We start from the raw sequence: 11,460 nt of genomic DNA on the forward strand, positions 1-11,460 counted from the left end.
GTGTTCATATTTGGTTTGGAGCCCCGAGGGCTCGGGAGTGTTTCGGAGGTGTCTCGGAGTGATTTCAGACTTAGGAAAAATTGCAGAAAATTGCAGAAATTTTGTTGCGAATAGTCCATTTTGGAAGCTCATATCTTGTAATCTATAAGAAATCAGAAAAAATGCAAAAAATGAAAGTTGTAGCCCATAGATTCTAGTTTTCGAAAAGTTAAACCATTTGCGATTTGGATATCATCTCAGAAAGTTACGATGGATCGAAAAGGGCTGCTGGAGCAATTTCGGCAGAATTTACGATGCACTTTAGAAGCTCATATCTCGGGATATATAAAGAGTTATGTGGTGTACAACCTATAAAATTAAAGATCTTTGAGTCTGGTTTCTAAATATTCAAATCGTTTGTCATTTGGATATTTATACAAGACATTATGGGTGTTTAAACAGAAGGTGTCCGACAAGGAACAATTTTAATAGGATGTACAACTTGTATAGCACAAGTGCAAGGTACAACTCGACGAAGCACAGGCAGATTCTTTTATACACGGATTTAGCTCACTTTTCTTCATTTCTTCAAAGTATGGACGATTTTTGGGGAGCTTCAAGAGGGGATTTTCATCATCAATGTGAAGGTAAGTTATCCCCACCTATTTTGAGTTAAGTACATCAATTATGTATGGATTTGAGCATGAAAATTGTAGAAAAATTGAGGATTTAGGCCTAGGGATTTGAAAATAAGATTTGGTGATTTGAGGGGTCAAATGAACTCTGATTTTGGTAAATTTTATATGTACGGACTCGTGGCGAGACGAGGAATCCGGTGATGTGACTTTTGTAATTTTTCGAGAAGTGGGCCCGGGGCTGGGGTTTTGCTAATTTCGGGATTTTCGACATTTTTCGAGTCTTTTCGATTGGGTTATATTCCCTTAGCCTATTGTAACGTATTCGTTGTGGTTTTGACTAGATTTGATGCGCGAAGAGGTCGATTCAAAAGGAAAGGGCATTGCGGACTAGTCTACGGCCGGTTAGAGGTGAGTAATAGATGTAAATGCTATTCTGAGGGTTTGAAACCCCGGACTTTCACATCGTAATGCTATATTGAGGCGTGACACGCACTCCATGGCGAGTGCGGGGTCGGATACTATTGGGGATTGTGACTTGGCCCATCCCGTGTGATGTTTATACTATACTGGTGATTGATACACATACTTCATTGATATTACTGGGCTTGATGCCATGTTTGGGGCCTTGTGCCGATTTGTAAAATCCTTCGAGGATTGATATTACTGCTTAGCATGATTTGCATATCATTTAATTTCAGTCCAAGGTTTTAAATGTTGTTTTGCAAACTCAGTCATAATTCTAAGTGTTGAAAACTTAAATGATATTTTTAAATGTATTCCGGGCTGGGAACTTCTGTTTTGTAAATGCCCAAGGGGCTTATTATATTATTTTCTGGACTGATTATAAAGTGACTTGAAACAGTGGTAACAATGACACTGTGTGATATACTTGAAACAGTGGTAACAATGACACTGTGTGATATACTTGAAACAGTGGTAACAATGACACTGTGTGATATACTTGAAACAATGGTAACAATGACACTGTGTGATATACTTGAAATAGTGGTAACAATGACACTGGATGATATACTTGAACAGTGGTAACAATGGCACTGTATGATATAAATTGGTCAGGTAACAATGGCTGACCGGTCAGGTAACAATGACTGACCAAGATATTGCGCTTGGGCTGTAGGAGCCCCTCCGAAGTCTGTACACACCCCCAGTGAGCGTCGTCGACGATAAATAAATATGGATGGCTCGGGCTGCATGCCGTAGTGGGTACTGGAATGTACCATCATATGCATTGCATTGTATTGCATTCATGTATTTGTATTTATACTAGTGTTTAGCTGCTCAGTTCCATATGTTGTTGTATATTTGGATTTTAGCTTACTTTGTGTATTTACTGGATTTTCTTATCTTCGGACTGTAGTTACTTTTATTACTCACTGGGTCGGAGTACTCACTTTACTCCATGCACCTTGTGTGCAGATCCAGGGCAGTCTCAGGCTCAGTAGATCCAGTTGATCAGCAGATCCAGCCTATGGGAGTATCGAGGTAGCTGCACGGCGTTCGCAACCATTGATCTTCTCCCTCCTATCCTATCTCTTTATTTCCGCATATCAGACTTTGGATATACCATGTATTAGGATGATATTCTGTATTCTAGAGGCTCAGATTCGTGACATCGGGTCCTAGTGAGATTATATTGTGTATTTTGTTAAAATCTTCAGTACTTTAATCTTGCTTAATTGATATTTCTTTCCGCTGTTTTTGATAAATTGGGTTAAGTGTTGAATAATGGTCGGGCTTGCCTAGTAGTGTGTCGGGCGCCATCACGACCGGGATTTGGGTCGTGACAGTAAGACTGGTAAATACTGAAGTTCCAATACAATTATACGAGTTACTTGTTGACGAGTCAGACGAAGCAAAAGAGTTCCGTCGAAACATTAGAGCATATAATAGTATATTTGCATTTACGTCTTTTGTTGTTAGACTTGACAAAGAACTTGCATCTTCAAGAAAAGGAGTTTACACCTTTAAGGCACAAGGTCAAATTTATCACGATCTTCCATCATTGCTTCCATGTGAGGATAATCCATGTTATTTTCAATTATATTTTTTGACACGGACAATGAATTATGCAATCGGATTTCAAAATTGCAAGAAGCCAACTTATCTGAGGAAGTTGTGACAAAAATTAGGCAGCTAATGGATGGGAATCCTTATGCACAATTCTTTTTCCAGCTAAAGGATCATTCAAGCTTCCAAAATTTACAAATTCGAATTGTTGCCAATGCTATACTGGATCAACGTGTCTACAACAAACCATCAGTAGATCAAATTGCTGCAATTTGGATAGATAGAAACAATCCAAATGTACCATTCGATAGAGAGATTATTGTTCATGAGCATTCCAGCAACAAACATAGAGTCAAACATTATTATGGTTGCTATGACCCACTCCAATATCCTCTGCTTTTTCCAAATGGAGAGGTTGGCTGGCACCAAGGAATACACAAATATAAATCAAAAGGAGGTGCAAGTACATCTGAAGTTGCCAATGTAAACCAGAATGTCCCAACATACACGTCCGCTAATGAGGCGTTTCACAAAGAGGAGCAAGGTAAAATATTGCAATTAAATTATGTATCACTTTAGTTTTCTTATTTGAATATTAACTACACTAACAGATACGACTTATTTTTGTAGAGGTACGTCGTGAATCTAAATCATGCGTGTCTTGTAGAGAGTATTATTGCTACAAATTTCAAATACGCAAAGGAGAAAAGACAATACTACTATTGTGCGGACGGTTATTGCAGCAATTTGTGGTTGACATGTACATAAAGTTAGAAACAACAAGACTTGAATTCTTTAGATTAGAGCAAGCACTACTTAGAAGGGAAATATTGCAAGGTATAGTTGATAGTATCATGGCTGGAGAATATAGAGGAGATAAAGTTGGCCAAAGAGTAATATTGTCGGCACCATTCATCGGAGGCCCTAGAGATATGCGTCGTAGGTATATGGATGCAATGGCTTTGGTTCAACATTTTGGAAAACCAGATTTATTTATCACAATGACATGTAATCCTGATTGGGCGGAGATCCAGGAAAATCTATGCGAAGGACAACTTGAACAAGATAGACCAGACTTAGTGACTAGAGTTTTTAGGGCAAAATTACAGGATTTAAAGGATCAGATTTTCAAGAAAAAAATATTTGGTCCTGTTGCGGCACATGTCTTCGTGGTTGAATTCCAAAAAAAGAGGTCTACCACACATACACCTTTTGATAATACTTGAACAAGGGTACAAAATAACATCAGCAGACCAATATGACAAGTTTATTTCTGCGGAACTTCCTGATGAAGAAGAATATCCACTCTTGCATGACTTGGTTGTCAAGCATATGATGCATGGTCCATGTGGAAAACATCGTCCAACAAATTCATGCATGAAGGATGGTCAGTACAAGAATCACTATCCTAGGCCATTTAGTAATAAATCAATACAAGGAAAGGATGGATACCCTATTTATAAGAGAAGAAATGATGGAAAGATCGTAAATGTCCGTGGCATGAGAATGAATAATCAGTGGGTTGTGCCATATAATCCTTACTTACTAACTAGATAAAATTGTCATATTAATGTGGAGTCTTGCTCTGGAGTGAAAGCAATCAAGTATCTCTATAAGTATATATATATAAAGGGCATGATAGGTGTGCTGTTTATATTGAATCAGATGATGGCGAAAAAGTAGTTGATGAAATCCAAATTTTTCAAAACACACGTTGGGTGTCTCTGCCAGAAGCACTATGGAGAATTTATGAATTTAATCTCAGTGAAATGCAACCTCCTGTCATTACCCTTCAACTACATCTCCCGGATAGACAAACAGGTAAATATTTATCTCTAACAAGGTTAATTAAAACTTTTGATGAAATAAATAACTATACAAGTTTCTGTGAAATGTCAATACACAGTGTGCTATTAGAGCAAGCAAAATTTGCAAAATGTGATTGCGTGAGAATATACGATGCTAACCATGCTCACGGAGTATTTTCGGACATGCTCGAGGGATACTAAAGCACGACAATACCTATATAAAGAATTTCCAGAGTATTATGTGTGGAACTCACAGGGAAAGATATGGACAAAAAGAAAAACAAGATCAGTTATTGGTCGAATTGCTACTGGTAAGATGATCTATCTATTCTCTTTCAGATAAATCTTGATGAAATTAATAATTTGAAACAATATTAGTCTTGTAGGATTGGGCACTTTCTGTTTGATAAATTAAAACAATTAAGGCATCAACCAAATAATACGCAGTCTAGGATCTGATATACAGACTATCAAAAAACAGAAGTCAGGGGTAGAAAATTCACAACATAAATGTGAGTTTCAGAATGTAGCCAATCCTAAACCCAAATAAAGGAGGAGGGTAATGACAGGCTGACGCTAGCGGAAAAATAGTCAAAAGTATAATGAAGCTGTGATTTATAGTCCGGAAACAAATGCGAGTCCTTTGGAACTATTTATGCAAAATAGAATAGGGCCATTACTTAAAGTTCTAATCAATAAGAACAAGAATCAGTAGATCTAGATAGTTTTTTTCGGGGGTCCTATTCCTTTTACTGCAATATGGCTATATAGCAGTCTATAAGAGTTCATCATTATTTCTTAGAGCTGAATCCATTAGCTTCGTTACACGATTGATTGAAATAAAATAGGACACAATGACTTCAACTATCACGACCCAAACCCCCGCTCCGGTCGTGATGTCGTCTCTCGTGAAGACAAGGCCAGCCAACAAACCCATATCGCCTTTTCAAAAATAGTTAAACATTAATAAACAGTTTAAATATGATTTAATGATATTATTAACGGAAGCACAACCCGATACAGCCCTAACCGGGATATCATAAGTCATGAGCATCTACTAGGGTATAAATACAACTGAAAGCCTGGAGTGTACAAATACAAACTAATGAAATGAGGAGAGAGAAAAGCAGTGCTGCGAACGCCGGCAGCTACCTTGCTAAACCCTGATGACTCTGCCTCCGATCAGCCAAAACATACCTGAATCTGCACACAAGGTGCAGGGAGTAATGTGAGTACTCCGACTCAGTGAGTAATAATAATAAATAAAGACTGAAGGCAAGAAATCACGCAAAAACACAAAGTATTCCATACTGAAGCAGAAAAATCACTTTAAACGGTAAAGCAGTGAGAAATCAAGTGAAAATCCCTTCTTCTTTTTTTCCAACAAGTAAAGCAAGTAGTTACAAGTGAGTAACAAAAATGATAGAAAAGTAAACAGCCCATCGGGAAAAACATGTACAACAAACCGCCCCTCGGGCATAATATCAACAGAACCAGCCCCTCGGGCTCAATATCAGAACAGTGCCAGCCCCTCGGGCTCAATATCAGAACAGTAACAGCCCCTCGGGCTCAATATCATAATAGTATCAGCCCCTCGGGCTACCTCACAATCACTCATATCAGCCCCTCGGGCATAGTATTAATCACTCAAAACAATGGGTACCCGCGCTCACTGTGGGTGTGCAGACTCCGGAGAGGCCCCTTACGGCCCAAGAGCTATATCAAGCCACCTCGTGGCATCATCACTCAGCATATCCTCACATCACTCAAGCCACCGCATGACATATAAAGTATCTCAGGCCCTCGGCCTCATATCACTCGGCCTCACATCACTCAAGCCACCGCGTGGCATAAATAGTAACTCAGGCCCTCGGCCTTATATCACTCAGCATATCCTCATATATGGCCCTCAGCCTCACTCAGTCCGAAAATCACCACAAGCCCCTTGGGCATTTGTAAAACAGTAGTTCTCAGCCCAAAATGTCATTTAGAAATATCATTTGAGTTTCAAATCTATATAAAAGTGGTTGAGTTTGTAAAACAATAATCATCAACAGGACTGAGTTTAAATATAAGTCAAAACAGTGAGGAAATAGTGATAAAAATCCCCGAAGGGTTCAAATAATTGGCACGAAGCCCAGATACGGCAATCAGCCCAAATCATGATGATAACAAATCAGTTTCAATCAAATATGCAGTAAAATCATCAATACGGGATGGACCAAGTCACAATCCCCAGTAGTAAAGGACCTTGCACTCATCATCCAGCACGTGTCTCACCTCAATATAGCACTACAATGTGCAATCCGGGGTTTCAAACCCTCAGGACATCATTTACAATCATTACTCACCTCGAACCGGCTAATTCTCTAGCTCGCGATGCCTTTGCCCCTTGAATTGACCTCTGAATGCCTCGAATCTAGCCATAATGATTCTTCAGTTAATAAAAATTATAGGAATTAATTCCATTTGGAATTCTACATTTTCCATCAAAAATCCGAAATCACACTCAAAATTCGCCCGTGGGGCCCACATCTCGGAACCCGGTAAAAGTTACAAAATATGAAACCCCATCCAATTAAGAGTCCAACCATACAAATTTTACCAAAATCCGACAACAATTCGGTCTCCAAATCTAGAATTTTCGTTTTTGAAAGGTTTACAATTTTCTCCAATTTCTTCCATTTGATTCACTAATTCATGATGAAAATAACCATGAAATCATTAAATATAATCACTTTTGGATATAGAATACTTACTCCAATTCATATGGTAAAAATCGCTTCAAAAATCGCTTCAATCCGAGCTCCATAGCTCAAAAAAATGAGAAAACTCTCGGACTGCCCGAATTACACACTGTCCAGAAATTTTCGGGGTACTGTCCATACGTTTTTACTGTGCATACATTTTTACTGTTCATTGAGTACTGCTCATTGTTCACTGTACACGGTACTGTTCATGGGGTACTATTTACGGGGTACTGTTCACGGTACTGTTCACTGGGTACTGTTCACGGTACTGTTTTTGTAATTTTCTGCAATTTTTCCTAAGTCCGAAATCACTCCGAGACACCTCCGAAACACTCACGAGCCCTCGAAGCTCCTAAACAAACACATACACTAACTCAACAATATCCTACGAGCTTAACCGTGCGATCAAATCGCCAAAATAACGTCATATACCGTGAGTTAAGCTTTAAAATCCAAGAATTCTTTCAAATTTCATAAAACATCAAATTTTCCATCTTGAGTCCGAAACACGTCAAACGACGCCCGTTTTCAACCAAACTTTACAGAAAGTGCCTAAACTATATATAAGACCTGTACCGAATGCCGGAACCAAAATACGGACCCGATATCATCACTTTCTAATCAAATTTTATTTCCATTTTCCTTAAATATTTTCAGAAAATAATTTTACTCAAAAATTTATTTCTCGGGCCAAGGACCTCGGAATTTAATGATTCTTGTTCCTATGAGTCATAAATAATGATATAAACATAGTCCTTCAATCGAAACTCAATTCGGAGCTCGTTTGCTTAGTGCGATACCCATTTTACTCGTTAAACAATTAACATATGATTCGGGTGAAAAACCCAATCGCGACTTGATGAAATTAGACCAAAATTTTAATATCACTCCTATAATTCATTATCAAAATTCCGGAAGTCTCGAAATCAAATTTCGATCTCTGTAACTAAAAATGGACCTTTAGATCATTACATGCTTATGCTCAAAACGGCAAAATCTTCCAAAAACTCTTCCAAAACTTATCCGAGCCTCATGGGACCCCGACCAAACATGCCAAATTCATAACATCATTCAAACCTGTTCCAATCATCAAAACACCTCAAAAAACATCAAATTACCCAAAACTCATCGAATTCAAGCCTAAGTTTCCAAAAACTTCCGAAATACACTTTCGATCAAAAACCCGACAAAATGATGTCCGAATAACCTGAAATATTTGACACACATCACTAATGACATAACAAAGCTACAACAACTCTCGGAATTCTATTCCGACCCTCGGATCAAAATCTCCCATATCAACCGGAATTCGCCAAAATACTAACTTTGCCAATTCGAGTCAAATCCTTCCACAGACTTCCAAAATGCATTCCGATCGCGCTCCTAAGTCATAAATCACCTAACGGAGCTAACCAAATCATAAAAATTCCGATCCGAGATCATATACAAACAAGTCAACTCTTGGTCAAACCTTTCAAATTCAAAGCTTTCAACTGAGAATGTTCCTTCAAATTCATTCTGATTTTTCCTGAAAACCAAAACTAACGATCTACATCAGTCATAATATGTTACACGGGGCAAGTCATGCCCGAGAACTGGCGATCAAAGTGCGAAAGTTCAAAACAACCGGTCAGATCGTTACATCAACTAATGCCTAATCTATTTTTGGCATATGGCCGAGTTGAAGTTAACGTGATGAAGATACTAAATGGAAAATATTTTTTGTGCTGCAAACAAAAATAGATACAAATGTGTATAATGCAAAATTATCAAAAACTATTTGCACTTGTCTACAGCAAAGTTAGAAGCTGGTGTTATACGTTTCTTGATAAATATATTTCAATTCTTATCAGCTAAGAATATTCTAAGGCTTCAACAAGAATTCGGAATCCAACATGTTTAAATAACGACACTTCTTTTAAGTAAAGAAGGAATATATTTTGGCATCATTCATTGACTTGGCTACATTATACTGACAGTCTGCACCCTGTTGTATTTTATCTGGATAAATGATAATGATTAATCTTAACAGTTAATATAGAATTTTACTCAATGTTACAGCTAATCCTAGAGAAGGCGAAAGGTATTATTTGAGATTATTGTTGAATCACGTCAGATGACCCTTATCGTTTAAAGACTTGCTAATTGTTAATGGAAGAGAGTGTGAAACATTCAAAGAAACTGCAAAGGAAAGAGGTTTACTAGAATCAGACAACAGTATTTCAGAATGCTTACGTGAAGCGGTCCTCTTCAAAATGCCATCAGCGTTGAGAAATTTATTTGCAATAATTTTGGTTCATTGTAATCCAACGGACATTAGGAAGCTCTGGGAAACCTATTACGAAGATATGTCAAAAGATTTTAGAAAAATACATGACAATTCTCCTGTTGCTCAACTCCAATGCACATTGAAGAGCATCAATTATTTCTTAGAGAGCATGGGCAAGAAAATTGACAAGTACGACTTACCTAAACTTGATTATGGAAGGGATAATGGTAATGTATCGGAATGCAGAGAAATAATCGAAGAAAGGTCTATAAATGTATCGTCCGAAGATTTTGATGCACAATCAAAACTAAATCCTGAACAAGAACAAGCTTTCAAGACTATATTAGAGAGAGTCGACTCTGGCAGAGCGGGATTGTTCTTTGTGGATGGACCTGGAGGAACTGGAAAAACATTCCTATATCGTGCATTGCTTGCAAATCTCATATCAAGATGCATGATAGCTTTAGCAATGGCAACAAGTGGTGTAGCAGCTGCAATTTTACCCGAAGGTCGTACAACTCACTCTAGATTCGACATCCCTCTTTAGACAACTGATACAACAATCACAAATATGTCAAAATAGAGTGGTGGTGCTAAATTGATAAGAAAATCAAAGCTAATAATTTGGGATGAAACACCTATGGCCAATCGTCAGACGATTGAAACCATTGATAGGAGCTTCAGAGATATAATGGATATTAATGAACTCTTTGGTGGAAAAGTGATGGTCTCCGGAGGTGATTTTCGTCAAGTACTACCAGTAGTTCCAAAATCTACCAGAGCTGAAACAATAAATGCAAGCTTGGTAAAATCATATTTGTGGAATAAAATGGAAAAGATTCAATTAATAAGAAATATGAGGGCAAGAGCAGATCCAACATTCAGCGATTTCTTACTACGGATCGGTAATGGAGAGGAACCTACAATAAGAGATGATATGGTCCTTCTTCCAGAAAAATTGATCGTCAAACATGATGGTGATAGTACTGGTGAAGATAATTTAATAAGAGAAATATTTCCATCTCTAGATGAAATGTCAAGTTGTGCAAAATACATGACAGAAACGACTATCTTGGCTAGCAGAAATGAGTATGTTGATCAACTAAATGAGATGTTAATTGCTAAATTTCCTGGTGAAAGCAGAACTTTTTTGAGTTTTGACTCCGCAGAGGATGATACCAACAACTACTACCAGGAAGAGTACTTAAATACTTTAACACCAAGTGGCCTTCCACCACACAGGTTTGTGTCAAATTGCAATTCTCTATCTTTCTGTGAATTCATTGTGTACTAGATCTGACAATATAAAAAGAATCTCTCGATATGTTTTTAATTGAGATAGATTTATTAAACTTACCGTAATCCTATTATGTATACTCATGCAAATTCATCTTATACAATTTTCCCTTTAGAGTTTTACACAAAAGTTGCATGCGTTCCTTTTAGTTCTAAGAATACTCAGTTCTATTATTGAAGTCAATATTCAAATCTTATAGCAAATGTAACATTCAGGATAGACAAAAAAATAGAAGATCATTCTGAGAATTGGGAATTATATTAATATATACTATTACATACAGTAGCTTTATCTTTACAATCTACAATTGCAGATTTATTTGAATATTTTAGAGTTTGCAGGTAATTATTTTTTTGTGTGAATGGTGTTTTTTTTTTCTTTTTGATTTTTCTATAATTTCTAAAATATTCTGTTTGTTACATTCTACGTAACTGTCAAGGAAATAAAGACAAAGTAATATACTTCATCCTTAGACCCGGTAATTTTTGCGTTACTGTAATAAAGTATGTTTATTTCTCTGTCGTCTTCCTTGTGCGCCTTTTTATACTCAAAATCAAGCAGAAAAATGGACATCAGGGATGAATAATTCTAACTATCTTGGTGGCTTGCAAAGCAGCTAAAGGAGTTAAAAAAGAAAAAAGAAAAGAAAAGAAAGAGTATTATAAAATCATTTAGAGATAACCTGAACTTC

The 11,460-nt window shown here is 37.2% G+C and overlaps 2 protein-coding genes and 1 long non-coding RNA gene across 3 annotated transcripts; all 3 read left to right on the plus strand.

The window, feature by feature from the left end:
• Positions 1-437: 437 nt before the first annotated feature.
• LOC142175087 (uncharacterized) lies at positions 438-2,265 on the plus strand. The gene is made up of 3 exons (XR_012704275.1): positions 438-626; positions 959-1,025; positions 2,061-2,265. It is a non-coding gene; the product is annotated as an uncharacterized LOC142175087 (long non-coding RNA).
• A 398-nt stretch (positions 2,266-2,663) lies between these two features.
• On the plus strand, positions 2,664-10,019 carry LOC107794274 (uncharacterized). The gene is made up of 6 exons (XM_016616751.2): positions 2,664-3,189; positions 3,276-3,791; positions 3,877-4,130; positions 4,710-4,764; positions 9,236-9,286; positions 9,340-10,019. The coding sequence occupies exons 1-6, from the start codon at positions 2,664-2,666 to the stop codon at positions 10,017-10,019; spliced, it is 2,082 nt and encodes a 693-aa protein (XP_016472237.2).
• A 93-nt stretch (positions 10,020-10,112) lies between these two features.
• Positions 10,113-10,766, plus strand: LOC107794275 (uncharacterized). Its single transcript, XM_016616752.2, has one exon. The coding sequence runs from the start codon at positions 10,113-10,115 to the stop codon at positions 10,764-10,766; it is 654 nt and encodes a 217-aa protein (XP_016472238.2).
• The last annotated feature ends 694 nt before the right edge of the window (positions 10,767-11,460 follow it).

The sequence above is a fragment of the Nicotiana tabacum genome, chromosome 3 (assembly GCF_000715075.1).
Source record: "Nicotiana tabacum cultivar K326 chromosome 3, ASM71507v2, whole genome shotgun sequence".
Classification (NCBI taxonomy): domain Eukaryota; kingdom Viridiplantae; phylum Streptophyta; class Magnoliopsida; order Solanales; family Solanaceae; genus Nicotiana; species Nicotiana tabacum.